General features: G+C 46.9%; 1 protein-coding gene across 4 annotated transcripts in view; it reads left to right on the top strand.

Moving 5' to 3' along the window:
• LOC308242906 (IQCJ-SCHIP1 readthrough transcript protein) overlaps nt 1–17032 on the top strand; it is a 687650-nt gene that overhangs the window by 547267 nt on the left and 123351 nt on the right. For 2 of the 4 annotated variants that reach the window (XM_080657696.1, XM_080657697.1), the window contains one exon: nt 14868–15566. In XM_080657696.1, the coding sequence (XP_080513822.1) occupies nt 14868–15566 (699 nt within the window). Of the gene's footprint in view, nt 1–14362; nt 14453–14867; nt 15567–17032 lie in introns of those variants that run through there. The other 2 variants (XM_080657698.1, XM_080657699.1) reach the window with 2 other exon arrangements.

The raw sequence follows: 17032 nt of genomic DNA, 5'->3' as shown, positions 1-17032 counted from the left end.
ACTGAAACCCAATTGTCCCTGTCTCTGCTGAGTCCTTCCTACTTGGTGTTTCATCCAGACAAGTGTTTCCCGGAGTGTGGTTCACAGTAATCTTTAGATGATACTCAGACAAATGTCTTTGACAGTTTGTATTTACATTCATATATGTTCATCAGGGGGAGGGGAATGAGCACATAAAACCTGTGATTGCACAGAGGATATTTCTTAGAATGAGACAGTGCCATGGTGATCAACCTTACCTGGACCTTGTGAATCAGGGCTGAGGCAAAAATCATAAATGTTCCAAGCCCTCTATAAACACCTTTGGCCATGCCCATTGGAAGCAGACAGCAGGAAGCACACCAATTGGGAAGGACTCCCGTACTGAGTTCCACAGGCACTTCTGTTTTATTCAGTGATGATGTTGAAATGTCACTTCTGGACGTTGCTTTAAATGTGTATACACATTTAACAGTTAAAATAGTTAAACGTCTTTTGAGCTGTCCAACCACATCCTCATGCGAGTTCAGATTTTAGTGTGGGTTATAAAAAATTGACAGATTTGTCTCATTGATGTGGACCCTCTTCTTTGTCTAAAACTATCAATTAGGATATCTAGCTATTTTGATAAGAAAGTTTTATTCTTCTCAATAGGAAACTTATTTTCAGCTATACATTTTATAAGTCAATTTGATTTATTCCATTTTTTTGTTTGGCATTTTTACTTTATGATTTTGAAATTTCAATTACTTTATTTTTATAGAATTTACTATATTTTAGAAGATATAATATACCATTGATATATAAAACATCATCTTGTATGTACTACAAAGAATAGCAGAGATGTTAATCAATTATAATTGCAAGATGCCATTGGTTCAAAAACATATCCCAGTTTCAGAAGTGTTAAAATTATTTTTAAAATCATGTCTTAAAATTGGTGAAATGCAGTATATGTATACTTTACTTTTATTTTAGCAGATAGTATTTATATTCCATTTATCATAGTGGTATAAAGTTCCCTTTTTGGATGAATTTAATTTAAAAATGAGTTGACTTAAAGAAGAATATTATGTAAGTAGAGTAGAGGTGGAATATAGAAAGGCCAAGGCCTGGAGGTGGCCAAATGATTGTGACTCGGCCTTACTGCCCACACCCAGGTACTGCCTCTTGGCCCCACTGCCAGCTCACACCAACCCCACCGTCCCCAGCACTGTGCCCAGATCCCTCCTGAGACACAGCCTGCGTCCTCCACTGGGCAAAGAAGACTTTGGGCAGGTATAGCTATTCTCAGGTTGAAGACTGTGGCTATACTTCACTGAAGTCATCTTATGAGAGAAAAAGGAAATTCCTAGGAAGTAGATTCATTATAGGTATTGGAATAATCTGATTAAATAAAAGCATACTCAGAGGTTTCAGTTTTATTTTGTTTTTAACCCATTCTCTGAGAAGTAAAGGAGAGAAAAGGAACATTTTAGTCTCCGTTACTGGATAATTTATTTACTAATGATGGCTACCTAAACAATAGTTTCAGTGACTATCAAACCAAAGAACGGTCTATTTTGTTTTTCATAATAGATTTCCCATTTGAAAATGATTATGAGCAACCTGAAGCAAAATGTATTTCATTGAGAAAGTACAGAAGTGTCTAATTTCCTACTTTCAGAATAGAAACAGTGAAGAGAGAATTACTTCAGATGGAGCTGGGGAAAGTGTTGTTCCATGGGGAAACGCTGTGCTTTTGTACACTGTCTCCCTGGCTGCTGCAGGGCGTTTGTGCACATCACACGTCCAGCTCCCACCTGTGCTGGGTCCGGTCTTGGACAGCTGGGCGCTGTGTGCAACGTTTCCCTGAGAGCCATCCAGAAGCCTTTGATTTACTCTGTGTTTATGCTTGAAGGTTGTTGTGAATCATTCATCAGAATGCAGTAGAGCAGATCACAAGTCATATAGGCTCCAGTGCTTGCAGAGAGCCTGTTTGTGCAAACTTAATTTTGCAGGTTTTAATGTAGGTATAATTGAGAAGATAAACTGAACACATATGCGTATCCTAATAAAGGTATTCATCAGCGTTAGCAAATATTCACATCTTATTAAACATCAATGAACCTATTACAGTATAACAAAAGGGAAAGGTCTGATAACAGAAGATTACTTATAGGCTATTAGTTATTGGTATAATTTAAAAAATATAATCAGTAATAATTAGCAAAATTGATAATATTGGAGCTGCAGCTGTTTCCACTCACTGGTATTAATAATGCCAGTAATAATTCTATATTGCGATGCCAATTGAAAGCTAAATCTTTTGCAAGTTCTTATTTATCTTTATGGATATTTCTGTTTATCAGAACATTGTTGCCTATTTTATAAGAACAATTTCCTGGTATTCATAAAAGTTATTGACATCATACACTAAATTTTGAAATGTACTTGTAGACTGGAATAAAGTTACAAGTGTAACCTGGTTCACCATCCCTTCTCCAAGCAGAGATGGTGGTCAAAAAAACAAATATATTCCGGAAGTAGAATCCCTGAGACTTGGTGTCTTCGGTCAGGTTCCCTAGAAGCAGAGCCTGAGACAGAGATTTGGGTGTGGGTTTATTGAGGGATAAACAGGTAAGGAAGTGAGAGAAGTATGATAAGGAGGGGGGAATGCCAAATAGGATACTGATCAGATGGTCTATCTTTGGCCTGATGAAGGCGGAGGAATAAATTGTACCATAGAAGATGCTGTGGGATTTTGTAGCCGGTACTCAAGCAGCTGGCGGTGGGTGTAGCCGCAGGAACAGGAATCTGCTTGGAGCACTAACAGCACCAAATGCATCTGATGATGGGGGGGTGGGGGTGGTGGAGTGGAAATACAGAGAGGGGAACAAGGATGGCTCCCAGGTTCCTGGTATGAACAAATGAATAGATGATGATGATGATGATGATGATGATGATTATTGATTTCAGAGAAGATGGGAGAGAAATAGAAACATCAATGATGAGAGAGAATCATTGATTGGCTGCCTCCTGCACGCCCCCTACTGAGGATTGAGCCTGCAACCCGGGCATGTGCCCCTGACCGGAATCGAACCTGGGACCCTTCAGTCCGTAGGCCAATGCTCTATCCCCACCGATCCAAACCAGCTAGGGCATGAATAGATTCTTGTAAATAACAACACTCCTCTCATAGTATCACAAATCTAAGGTTAATATAGAAGAAATCTAAGATTAATATAGAATACATATCAAAGAAATAAGAAAACAAATACGTTTTCTTTTAGCTTTTACTTTTTGGGTGAAAGATATCAACTTCTTGACATATTTGCATAGATCAATTTCCATTTAAAAAATAAGACTTTTTAAAAAAAGTTTGTTCTTTAGAACTTTTCCATTTACTCTGCTTCCTGTTGAAAACAGGTCCAGACCTGGTTCTAGGACTTTAGTAACTGAAGATTCGCCTTCCTAGAACCCCAATGCCATGTTAGGCTGTCATGAGAAAGCAGCTGTGTGTTGTTCTTATACATTCATCCTTCAGCCCAGAGGTCAGCAAACGGGCCTGCGGGCCAAATCCAGACGGCAACCCATTTTTGGATGGCTTGAGAGTTAAGAGTTTTTACATTTATAAACATGTGCTTAAAATAAAATTTAAAAAAAAAGTTATGCAAGAGACTATATGACCCACAAATCTGAAAATATATATATTTTTTAATTTAGCCCTTTACAGAAAAAGTTTGCCAACTCCTGGCTTGGTCCATTATAACCCCAAACTTTATTTCAGAAGTGTGCTGGCTCAATCTATATTTTGAAAGAAAATCTGATATTCAAAATCTTAAATTAGTACATGATTTATGGAGCCATAAAATTATTTGTTTTATGAAAGGCTACATCAAAGAATTTATGTAAATAAATTCTCACTCATCCCAACAATTACTTTTGATGGAATTCTTCAGCAAATTCAGAATCATTCATTTTAAGTTAAATAAATATGTGTAATTTATTCCCTGTTGCATAAATATATTACCACCTATTTGGGGATTATTATATAGAAATTAAAAAACACAAGTAGATACAAAGGTAAAAAACAAATCACCTGAAATCATACTACCCGTAGTTAAGCACTGTTAACATTTGGCTACATCTTTTTCTAGGCATAGCCATTTAATTTTTAAACTGTGGATCACATTATATGTATAATTGTATACCCTCTTTTATTCATTTAATGTTATAATTTTCAAAAACATCTCATTTGACAGCATTTATTTCACAGAATGAATATGACACAATTTATTTCAACATCTTCCCATTTTTTGACATTTAGGTTGAAGCTAATTTTTCACTATTGTAAATGCCACAGTGAGCATCTTTATGCATAAATCTCCATCTTCCTTTCTGTGTCCTTGGGCCAGACTTTTTAAAAGACTTTAGTATCCTCTTCCCCATTCTGTTCCTTGTCTTTCTTACAAACGCATTCTTCTTCTCCAAGATCTTTAAATGACAGAATTCCTCAGGCCTGTCCTTCTTGCTCTTTACACTTGTCTCCAGATGAGCCTATTATACCCAAGATTTCAAATGCCATCTATGTATTCTGATGCCCATATTTACCTCTCCAACCCCATATCTCTCTTCATAAGCTCCAGACCTACACATCCAAATAGTTACTTTTCATCTCCACTTGTATGTCTCATAGCATCTCAAATAGAAAATATCCAAAAAGGTTTCCGTATCTTCCCTTCTTCTGCTCCCCTACCAAACCCCACCCCCTCCTTTTTGCCCATTTCAGTAAAGAAGCACCACCTTTTCACTAGGTTGCTTAAGAAACAACCTGGAAACCATCAGCGATGTCTCTCTCCCCATCAACACCCCCACCTATTCAGTCACCAGGGCCTGTTGATTCTACCACTTCAATATATCTTTCATGTTTCTATCTCTGTCCCTTTCCCCAACCCCTCCTAAGCCACATTCATCTCATTCCTGGGCTACTTACTTTATTTGCTTCCTCATTGGTCTCTCAGTTTCCATTCCTGTCCTGCTCTGTTTTTCTACCCCCTTTGCAAGTCTCCACCATGGAGAACGTTTCTAAAAACGTCGATCTGCTTTTATAACCCATAAGTGGCTGTTAGGAGAAATATCTTCATAGCAACCTCTCCCCTTGCCACCTTGGCTCTTATGCTCTTGCTCCAACTAGTGGTGTGCTTTCAGCTATCCAACTTGCTCAGCTTCTTCCCTTCTCAAAACCTTTGTGCAAGATGTTCCCTCTGCCCATAACACCCTTCCTTCCCCCTTCAGCATATCAATCCTCTTCCTGATGCCTCTCCCAACACAACACTACCTACATGCTCTCAGCATCCCAAGTCTACTGTCTGGGTACCTCCTACAAATTGTCCTCTAAATTGTACTATGCGGGGTGGGGCAAAGGTGGGTTTACAGTTGTGAGTACGCAAAACACACCATTTATTCTTATATTATTATCGATTAACTATTGTATTATTTTCCATGTGAACAACTGTAAACCCCCTTTTGCCCCAGCCTGTAGTTTCCCCCTGAAATGTCTGTTTCTTCACTGGACTGAAGTTCCATTTGGGGCAAATAATGTTTGTCTCTTTCACCACAATATCTTGTGGTGCCTGATATGTAGTAGGGGCTCAATAAATTTGTTGAATTAGTTAATAGGTCATGGGGTACAAACTTTACAAAGACACATGCGAATCAACACGTGATAAAACATGTTATCACAACATATTCCAAAAAGTTTGCATCAACCAATTTATAACCACCAGCAGTATATGAGTGTTCCTTTGATCGCGCCCATCATGACACTGAGTATTATAGTTGTAAATAAGTTTTAATTAGTTTTATGGGCAAAACATTACCTCATTATTATTGAAATTGTGTTTCTTTGATTGTTAGTGATGATGAACACTGTTCACAAATTGATGGGCTCTCATATATTTTTCTGTGCTTCTTAAATTCCTGACATACTGCTTTTATTGAACCATTTCTGTTGGGAAACTTTGGAAGCTTATTTAGATTAATTTCTACCTATAAAACACCAACACCAAACCTACTTAACTCCATCTGAATGGCAGATTTGGGAAATATTTGTGTTTGGTCATTGATGATTCCCCTTTACCTTGGGTGATAATATAATTTATCATGTAGCCTGGGACATTTTGGGAAGTGAAGGAGGGCACCATTAATAATTATGCCAGGGCAACAGGTATAAAGCAGGACTGTCCTGTGCAAGCCAAGATGTATGGTCTCCCTAACTCACTTTCATGCAGACTTTGAACTCTGGGGATCTAGAGCTGAAAGTAGAAGTCCAAGTGGTGATCCAGGGATAAACTGAGAATAAATCTGCTTTTTGTTCTGAATTTTAATGTGGATGCTTCTGTGCTGTGCTGTTCGATGACTCGCCTTGGACCTCCCTGTTGCCAGTGCTGCCTCGTTCACTCATTTACCTTCCCTAACCGACCCTTGGAGGCATCTGACAATTTCATATAAATACCTTTCGTGGCTCAAAGACCTGCAGGGACCATCTTGCCCATGAACGTAGAGCTCGTCCGTCAGAGCCTTGGAAGGTCACTCCTGGTCCATACGCTGCTCCCTCTTCACTTCCAGATGCATTTCTGCTGCTTGCACTGCACTGACAATGCCAGAGCTATTTTCTCATTTTATAATGCTTCCAAAGTTGTGTCAACAAGTGACCAGAATAGAGTTTTCACTTCCTAATGTCCTGCAAGGATGTCCTCTTTGGCAAGCCTAACACAACCAAAGATAAGGCACATGATTTCTGAGGCAGCCCATCTTGTTTGGGGTGCTGTGCACATGGACTTATCACTTGTAACGCTTCCCTGAGCTCATGCCAGGCATCTACCAGCTTTCCCAGCTCTTCCTAAATGTCCTTTTATGTCATTCATACCCTTCAATGAAGCTCAAAAAATAAATTCAGAGTTGCTTATAGACTTGCATTTTTAAGAATTGCTAGGAACTTAAGGAAAGTAGAATACAATGACAGAAAACTTCTGGAAAAAGAAAGACTGGGAGAGTGTAGATAAGTTGAAATTTTTTAAAATAGATTTTATTGATTTTTTTACAGAGAGGAAGGGGGAGGGATAGAGAGTTAGAAACATCGGATGAGAGAAACATCCATCAGCTGTCTCCTGCACACCCCCTACTGGGGATATGCCCGCAACCAAGGTACATGCCCTAGACTGGAATCGAACCTGGGACCCTTCAGTCCACAGGCCGACGCTCTATCCACTGAGCCAAACCGGTTAGGGCAATAAGTTGAATTTTTGTCAGTGCCATCCAATCTGAGGTCTGACTTTATTAGGAAAAGAACAACAGCCTTCCTCTTCCAACCTTGTCAGTAGGAACAAACTTCCTACCAATGGAATTTCCAATAGAGCCTCTGTGGACTGTTGGGCAGATTGTGCACTGCACAACTTTAGGGGGCGTTCTTCACGCAAAATTATATCTATGCAAATGGTTGTCCCTCCTGGCAGGGACCTGTGGTGCAGTTCATATTCTGTGTGGCCATATGCTGAGTTCCTGACTGACACCCTCTAGCTATGTGGCTTTTCTCTGATAGAGACACTGTCTCTTTGCTGCATTTAGAATTGCCTTACTCACCAATGCCTACAGAATTTTCAGGGTAATCTTCATTTCAAAGAGACATTCACCTGGTTTTGCAAGCACTGTATTTGTCAAGCCAAGTGTCCTGGTTTCAGGTTTAGAAAATAGGTCATTGGAGCTATCTTTTATGGGCTGAGGTTGCCTAGATTTTGCCATTTCATTTTTATTGAGGAAAACATAGGAGAGAAATGCAATCTCATGGTTTGCTAGAAAATCAAAACATTTAAGATGTTAATGTTTTTAAAAGTTTTCTTTACATTCATTTAAAGTATAGCTCTGAAGATGGATCCTATGTACTAGTACACCTGAAATATAATTGTTTTCTTTCTTTCATTTACAAAGTATCTGTACACATAGACCAGTGGTCGGCAAGCTCATTAGTCAACAGAGCCAAATATCAACAGTACAACGATTGAAATTTCTTTTGAGAGCCAAATTTGTTAAACTTAAACTTCTTCTAACACCACTTCTTCAAAATAGACTCGCCCAGGCTGTGATATTTTGTGGAAGAGCCACACTCAAGGGGCCAAAGAGCCACATGTGGCTCGTGAGCTGCAGTTTGCCAACCACTGATATAGACTAATATGTTGAGATCAACCCATCAGCTCTGCATAAATAAAGAAGGAATACTATGCATTCAACACGCCTAATGGAGAAGGACCTTGGTTTTAAGTTAGTGGAGGAACCAACTTTGTATCTCCTAACAAGGAAGGCAATGAAACAATTCAGAGATGCTTTTAGACCAGAAGTGGGCAAACTTTTTGACTCGAGGGCCACAATGGGTTCTTAAACTGGACTGGAGGGCCGGAACAAAAGCGTGGATGGAGTGTTTGTGTAAACTAATATAAATTCAAAGTAAAGGAGCGGAGAGGAGAGCAAGAGAACCGGATAGAACAGCTGGATCTGGCCTGCGGGCCGTAGTTTGCCCAAGGCTGTTTTAGACTATACTAAAAGCCCCGTGCATGGATTCGTGCACTGGTGGGGAGCGTGGCCTGCGGGGATTGGCCCGCTGTGGGAGCGCAGCTCATCCTGGTCAGCCAAGTGGTGCTCCCACTATGGGAGCATACTGACCACCAGGGGGCAGCTCCTACATTGAGTGTCTGCCCCCTTGTGGTCATTTTGCATCATAGCGACTGGTCAACTGGTTGTTCTGGTCATTCCGCCGTTTGGTCACTGGGCTTTTATTATCTACACTAATAAAAGAGAAACATGCAAATTGACCATACCTCTGCTACACCTACAAGCCACGCCCACCAGCCAATCAGGAGCAAGTATGCAAATTAACCCAACCAAGATGGCGGCAGCCACGGAGCTGGAGCAAGCAGGAGGCTTGGGTTGCCCCCGGCAATGGAGGAAGCCAAGCTTCCCGCGCCCCCTGACCGGCCCTGGCCTCCGTTCAAGGCTACAAAGTATCAATTATAGAAGATAAATAAATCCCGGATACTTCCAGGCAGCTCTGGCTTCTGCTTGGGTCGCCGGGTAGTGTGACCAGCCTGCAAACCACTATAGGCCCCTTGCCCAGGCTGCCCCACGCCCCAAGGGAACCACCACCCTGATCTGGGACACCCTTCAGGGCAAACCAGCCGGCCCCCACCCATGCACCAGGCCTCTATCCTATCTAATAAAAGAGTAATATGCAAATTGACTGTCACTCCAACACACAAGATGGCTGCCCCCATGTGGTCAAAAATGGCTACCCCCATGTGGACACAAGATGGCCGCCACAAGATGGCCAGTAGGGGAGGGCAGTTGGGAGGGACCAGGCCTGCAAGGGAGGGCAGTTGGGGGTGATCAAGCCTGCAGGGGAGGGCAGTTAGGGGTGACCAGGCCAGCAGAGGAGGGAAGTTGGGGGCAACCGGGCCTGTAGGGAAGGGCAGTTGGGGGGGACCCAGGCCTGCAGGAGAGAGCAGTTCGGGGGACCAGGCAGCAAGGGAGGGCAGTTAGGGGTGACCAGGCCTGCAGGGAATGGCAGTTAGGGGTGACCAGGCCTGCAGGGGAGGGCAGTTGCGGAGGGACCAGGCCTGCAGGGGAGGGCAGTTGGGGGGGGACCAGACCAGCAGGGGAGGGCAGTTGGGAGGGACCAGGCCTGCAGGGGAGAGCAGTTAGGGGCGATGAGGCTGGCAGGGGAGGGCAGTTAGGGGTGACCAGGCCAGCAGGGGAGGGCAGTTGGGAGGGACCAGGCCTGCAGGGGAGGGCAGTTGCAGAGGGACCAGGCCTGCAGGGGAGGGCAGTTAGGGATGACCAGGCCTGAAGGGGAGGGCAGTTAGGGGCAATCAGGCTGGCAGGGGAGCAGTTAGGCTTCAAGCACGCTGGCAGGGGAGTGGTTAGAGGGTGATCAGGCTGGCAGGCAGAAGTGGTTAGGGACAATCAGGAAGGCAGGCAGGCGAGCAGTTGGGAGCCAGCAGTCCGGTAGAATTGGGCCTAAACAGGCAGTCAGACATCCCTTGAGGGGTCCCAGATTGGAGAGGGTGCAGGCTGGGCTGAGGGACACCCCACCCCCCATGCATTAATTTCGTGCACCGGGCCTCTAGTATAAGATATCCCAGTGTCTAGGATGAAATCCCAAGAGTCTTTAAGCTGGAAGAAGCCGTTAGTTCATTCATTCATTCATTCATTCATTCATTCAACGTATTCTTACTATTTGCTTAGCACCATGTTCATGCACTTCAGCCTCCTTCATGCGGAAACTGAGGTCACAAAGCTGGTTAGAGACAGGGCTGGTAACTAAGGCCAGTTGTTCTACACCCAGGACTCTTTGGCCACAGTGCTTAAAGTCTCACATAGTTACATTCAGGTGATGAAATAGGGGAGCATCTGTGTACTGCATGTGATTTGCATGTAATTTGTGTAATAAAGATGAAATACAAACCCCATTGCCAGCCATTTCTCTGTTACTCTACATGCCACAACTTAGAGAAGTTTAGCATTAGGGCTAATAACTTTAGAATTTGTTTGGGAATTTTTCAAATACATCTGTTTCCAACCTATTTATACTCCTTAATATTTAAGTATTTCAATCAGGTCTTTTCTCCAGTGTTGTCTTTACAGATCAAAATCCTATAAATAGCACTGACCTCTGAGGAGTGTGCCCTCATCCCTACCCTTTGAGTATTGCTGCAATTTCCTCTCCAGGACAAAACTGAACAACCCAATCTCATGTGGCTATCTTCTTCAAGGACTTGTTTTGAAGGGAACTTAAGGCATGTAGTTCATACCAATGGGGAGTTTCATTTTCTGAGCCGTCTGTACTCTCTGCACAATGAAATCTCCCAACTTGCTGAACACTGCTGAACTTGTTGACAGTTGAGGAGGTCGAGCACATGTGAGCAGAAGAGAACAGCTGCTCTTGCCAGCTGCCTTCCTCTCTGCATAGACACAACTGCTGCCTGAGGAGCCGCTGCAGGACAGGAGGCGGACGGAGTTTGAGGTTGCTGCAAGGAGACCCCTCTGGTATTTTTGCTGGGTACATCCGTCCATATGCCTCTGGGCCAAGGGATACTGAATTTTAGCTGAGTGACTAAGAGCAAGGATGATGAAGCCAAACTGCCCAGGTTCAAATCCTGACTCTGCCACCTGGCTTTTCAGCTTTTTTACATTAAGCAAGTGACTTAACCTCACTGTCTTCAGCATCCTCACCTATAAATGGGGAAGAGAGTTTCTTCATAGGGTTTTTGAGGATGAAAGGAATTGAATGTTGTTAAAATTAATAATTCTAGCAACCACTATTGATGAAGCTCCTATTCCACTCCAGTTACCATGAACAAGATAGAAATGGCTATGTCTTTCATGGAATTTAGAGTATTTTTCTAACACTAGGAGCCCTGACACATTTAAAGGTTGTGAAATCAATGTAATAAAGTGTGCCCAGATTTTGTTTTAAATGAAGTAGGATAGGATTTTACAAAATAAGAGTTTATAAAACATTTTTCAGTTACATATGTTTTTATATGTATGTGTGGCCTGGAACTTGATATAAAATGGATTGTTTGAGTAGTAGTAAAGATAAGCAGTTAAACAGCAACCTCCATACAGCACGTATAATAAGTGCAGTGAGTGTCATGGAAGCTTGGGAAGGTCACCTGACCCCACCGGCAGAGGAGCCTTTCAAGAGAAAGTGACATTTCACCTGAGACTTAAAAGATTAATAGAAATTTTCCAAAAGAAGTTGAGAGGGGAGGGGGAGCAGTTTAAGGAGAATGAGGAATCCCGGTTGGGGGGCGGGGGGTAGGTAATGAAGCCTGAGAGAGACTTGCTCATATTTGCATTTGAGAAAGGCCACTCTGACTGCTAGAGGAGAATGGGTGAAGATTGTTGGGAGACTGTTCAATAATTTCAAGACACAGGGTCTAGACCAGGGTGGAGGCAGTGGGTATGTAAGAGGGAAAGGACTTGGTGATTGATGAAGGAAGATGCTGATCTGGGATCGCTCTCACTTTACTCATGTCTCTGGTGTTTAATTTACAAAGGTTGAAGGGGACAAACCTAAGTCTGTAAGCTCCAAGCCCCTAACTTGAGGAGACTTTCTGTAAACAGGAAGACAGGACCTTTCAATCACTTTGCAAATCATCTCTCCATCCCGCTGGACATATCTGTAGACTGTTGCTGGCCTAGGAGTTGGCAGGCCTTCCTGTCCCAAAGTTCTTGGCAGGCGATGGAAAGCTGGAAACAGAACGGAGACGGGGCTAGCCAGGCATCTTGCATGAAGAGAAAAGAAGAAAGGAAACATGGTAGTTTCCCATCTGATCCAGAATATCTGGTCAAAAAATAATTTAAAAGGACAGACAATTCAAAGATGTTCATAGTTGGCTTCAAAATGCTGTGAGTTTTTGGCAGTGAGTTTACCTTGCCGAATGTTTTCTCAAGGCCTTATTTTGCATTCCCCAAACACACACCATCTGGGCAGCAGGGGGATGAGCTGAAGCACAGGAGGGAGACTGGGTGAACGGTTGAGGAGGTCCCAATGTCTGAAAATTGCACTGAGGCCACAAGTCTCTCTTATTGCCCCAGTTAATCAATACTTATCTGTCTACCTGTGTCCTGCCACGGAGCAGGAAGCTTTTTCTGACCTAAGCCTTGCCAAGTGACATGGTGACTTGAAAAGCAGCTATCTATCTGGTTCCCAGCACACAGTGCTTTCTGTCTGCATCTCTGAGCACTCATAGGGCCACCTCCATCCCACAGCGGGCAGCCAGCTGACCCAGGGCTCTGCAGCAAACCATATTTGGAGCACCAGGCAGGCTCTTTACAGATCATACCGTAAAAGACATTCTCAGTAATAATCGGCCCTGAAAGCGCTCCAGAACGCAAGGCCCCTTTTCCTGTTATTCATAAGATTGCTGTTTCCAGAAAAGTCTGAAGATTAGCTTATCTTCCCAGGCTCAGGCCTACCTAGGAGAGGAAAGAGCCTCACTTAAACACAGGGTCTCTGTACCCAATCTCCATTAAGACCCTGAAGAAATGGCAGCCACTCCCTACTGAAGAATCCTAAGCATGCCCCTGGTCCTCTGCCTGGCATGTGGCCTGGTCCAGGCTACAAGTCACTGGGAATAATTAGCAGCAGGTCCTAATCTGGAAGTTTAAGGAAACTGGTTTTCCTCAACCCATTGTAAAATTAAGTGCTGTTTCTCTTTTTAACCCCCACCCCCATAAAATTATAAGATATTTAAAATGTACGCCGTGGGGATTTGTATGTCGTGTACACTGTGAAAGGATCCCCCCTTCATCTAGTTGAAAACCCCAGCATAGGGTTCTTGGAGTCAGCTTCCTAAAAAATTGAAAGAAGCAAATCATCAAATGTGCCAGAAGCATGTCACTGGATATCCTCTTCTTCCCCTCCTTTAACGTCTCCTTGATTGGGTGGCCAAAGGGGGCTTTGGAGGCTCAGTCCCACCTCACACTGCCGCCTCTATTCCCCATACACACACCTCTCTGAGGTAGTCATCCTCAGCGGGCAGCCTGGAGGGAAGGAAATTGAGCTAAAGCAACAGGTCCCACCCACAGTCTGAACTTGGAGGGGGAGATGGCTAGGCGACTGGAGGAGCTAAGCGGTGGAGAGGAAGCGTGTAGGAAGGTGGGAGGGAAATGATGGTGCATGACCACCGCTCACACGTCACTCGGGCTCCCACATGGGCTTGTGTATGTGCGCGAGTTGGGGAGGGAGGTCCTTCGCGGGGTCACTCGGGGACTTCCGCGTGGGTTAGGAAGCGTCGAGCCCGCGCTTTGGGGTCTCCGGAGGCTTAGGCGGGGTCATCAGCCCCACAGAGAGCTTGGGACGCGCCCAGGAAATGCGAGAGTGTCTGTGGGTTAAAATTCACCACCCTTTCCAGGGCGCCGCCCCTCCTACTGGGCCGGGTCTGCGCCCCTAGTACCCCGCGCCCCCTTCCTTCGGCCTTTCCCCGGCCTCTCCAACCCCATCCCCACTCGGCCTCCCGCTCGTCTGCAGCCACGAAAACCGGGAGAGCGGACTGCGCCCCGCCCGGCATCCTCTGGGCATGCTCGGTCGGCGGGACCGGCTCGCCGCCGGGAGGGCGCGTCCTTCCTCCCAGGGCGGCGGCGCCGGCGCCTGCAGGGACTGCGGCCGCGCCCCGCCGGCACACCTTAGGGGGCGGTGGGAGACGCCGGGTTCGGCCGGAGCCCAGAGCGCCCACCTACCCCGAGCCTTCCGGCGAGCGGAGGAGGGGCCAGCCGGGGAGGCGGGGAGGTGCGGAGGCGGGAGTCAGACCTCCGAGCTGCCCGCGGCTCCTTAGAAAGTAAAGCTCAGCCGGAGAGCGGAGTCAGGCTCCACACCGCCCATCGGGGCGGGGCGGGGCGGGGCCCGGTGGGAGGTGGTCTCCGCCCGTAGAGCGAGGTGCGAATTTAGTATCCGCCCACCTTCTTCTCAGTCCCCACCCGCAGGGAATTATAATTCTCTGGGAAAGTGTCTGGTTCCCCGAGAATCCTTGGGGCGGGGTGCCGGGGCGCGCCTGGCGCAAAATGGTTAAAACAAAGTCCACGCGCGCCCCGCGGCCCCTCTTAAGGAAAGTGTGCGCGCTGGTGGCTGGGCACCCCGTTTGCTGATTTGAGGATTAGTTACCCGGAGGAAGTCTGGTTGTGTCAGGGGAGGGATGCCTCAGGCTGGTGCCGACTCCCGCTCCCAGGCCTCTGGCGGAGCGCACCTCCCGCCAGACGGGCGCAGCGCGCTGGGCCGGGGCGTCTGCGGCGGGCGGCGGGCGGCCGGAGCGCGCTCGACCCGGCAGCTCACTCTCTCTGCCTCCTCCCCCCAGGATTACCGAGAGGATGGGATGGATCTAGGCAGTGACGCCGGCAGCAGCAGCAGCAGCAGCCGCGCCAGTTCGCAGTCCAACTCCACCAAAGTGACCCCTTGCTCCGAGTGCAAATCCTCGTCGTCGCCGGGGGGCAGCCTGGACTTGGTGTCTGCCCTGGAGGACTATGAGGAGCCCTTCCCGGTTTACCAGAAGAAGGTGATTGATGAGTGGGCGCCGGAGGAGGACGGGGAGGAGGAGGAAGAGGAGGACGAGCGCGACGGACGAGGGTACCGGGATGACCGCTGTCCCGCCCGGGAGCCGGGGGACGTGAGCGCCAGGACCCGCAGCTGCGGCGGCGGCGGGGGTAAAGGAGCCACCACCGCCATGCCGCCCCCCCTGCCCAACGGCAACCTCCACCCGCACGACCCCCAGGACCTCAGGCACAATGGCAACGTGGTGCTGCCCGGCTGGCCCAGCGGTTCTCGAGTCCCCCGCCGGGCGGTCCAGAAGCCCCAGCTGGCGGGGGGCCTGCGCGGTGGCCGGGGCCCGGCGGCGGGGGGCCTCTGCCTTCAGCCCACGGACGGCGGAACGTGCGTCCCAGAGGAGCCCCCGATGCCCCCAATGGACTGGGAGGCGCTGGAGAAGCATCTGGCTGGGCTGCAGTTCCGGGAGCAGGAGGTGCGGAACCAGGGCCCGGGGAGGACCAACTCAACCTCAGTAAGTTGGCCGGGGTGCGTGCCCACGCGCGCACACCCGCGTACACAGCCCGCACGCGCCCTCCCGCCAGCCTGCGGCCCCATTCATCCTTCCCCGAGGCTGGAGGCCGGGCGGGAGAGCCTGCCCCCTACTCCCCTGGGGTACCGTGGCTCAGTCTGCGAGCTGTTTGGGTTTTCTGGATGGGCGGAGTGGAGGGAGGGGCAGCCAGAGAGCAGCGGAAAGTCGGGTTAGTGGAACCGGCGACTCATTTTAATGGAATTACTTAGGGAGACGAGGTTGTGAGTCACTTGTCTGAAAATAGATCCGGGGAGATTTGGGCACTGCAGCCGGTGCCTGCGGGTGATATTTGAAGTCGTAATAGTCATGGCTTTGTCAACCGTGGTGGGTCTCCCTGCGTGGCTACTGATGTCTCGCCCATAGACAGGCAGTCCCTGTGCTCACGCACACACTCGCCTGCCCACGCCTCTGGTCTGGCAGCGCGGTTGGTTCCATCTCGCGTTTAAGCGGATGCTCCAGCATTTGAAAGGGTGGCCGCCCTCCTCTAAGACTCTTCCTTTCTGAAACCCGGCCTATTGTTGACCTGGGGAGCCGGGTGAATTGATCTGCTGCTAGGATGCGGGAGGCGTTTGAGCCTCTGTCTCCTGACTCCGATGAATTCTCCTTGCTTTAATAAGGAACCTCTTGCACTTCCTCACTGGAGGTCACTGCCTCCAAGCTGGAAATCCGGAGGGAGGGGTGCTGGAGAGGGGCAGAGGGAGGGAGGGCAGGAGGGCTGCCTCTGTAAGAAGCTCTGACAGGTTTGGACTTGTCTCAACATCTTTTGTGCCCCTGAGAGGAGAGCAGATACATGATGTAAAAGAAAGCATCATGAATGTAGCTCCCCTATTCATCACTGTTCGGAGATACAGCAACAGTTGTAATTTGAAATCATTAATGATGTCCCTAAGTGGGGCTGAAGGGCACCGTTGAAATGAGCTGCTTTCTGTGTGTGGCAGCTGTGTGGCAGTGTGGGAAAAGTGCTGGCTTGCAGGTGTAATTTTCTGGCTCCAGGGCCCTGGGGCTACTGGAAATTGGGTGCATGCACTTCTGACTTCAGGGGTGAGGATGATAACTGCGTTTCACAGAGAAATTGGCACGGTTTCCATCAGAGAGAGCCCTTAGCTGACACAGCCCACTGCATAGTGTCCCTTGAGAAATTACCTATTAAATTAACACATGCGTTTTAATCCCAGGTTTACCCTGGCCACTAGCAGATGTGGAATCTTTCTATTACAGCCAGTGTCGCTCCTTGGACCTTGCGATAGAAAACAACCTTTTCCTGCTTAGTGCTTGAGAAAAAAATACCTCATTAAGGTCTCTGGACTTAAACAATGACTTGAAGATAAATAAGTTTTCTTTAGTATTGTGTGACGTTTATATAGTCCAGGAGAATGTGATAACCGGGTATACACGTGAAGTTAGGATTT

This window comes from Plecotus auritus, assembly GCF_963455305.1.
Source record: "Plecotus auritus genome assembly, chromosome: 2".
NCBI classification, from domain to species: Eukaryota; Metazoa; Chordata; class Mammalia; order Chiroptera; family Vespertilionidae; genus Plecotus; species Plecotus auritus.
The sequence above is the reverse complement of the archived record's forward strand: the minus strand, read 5'-3'. Positions and strand labels throughout refer to the sequence as shown.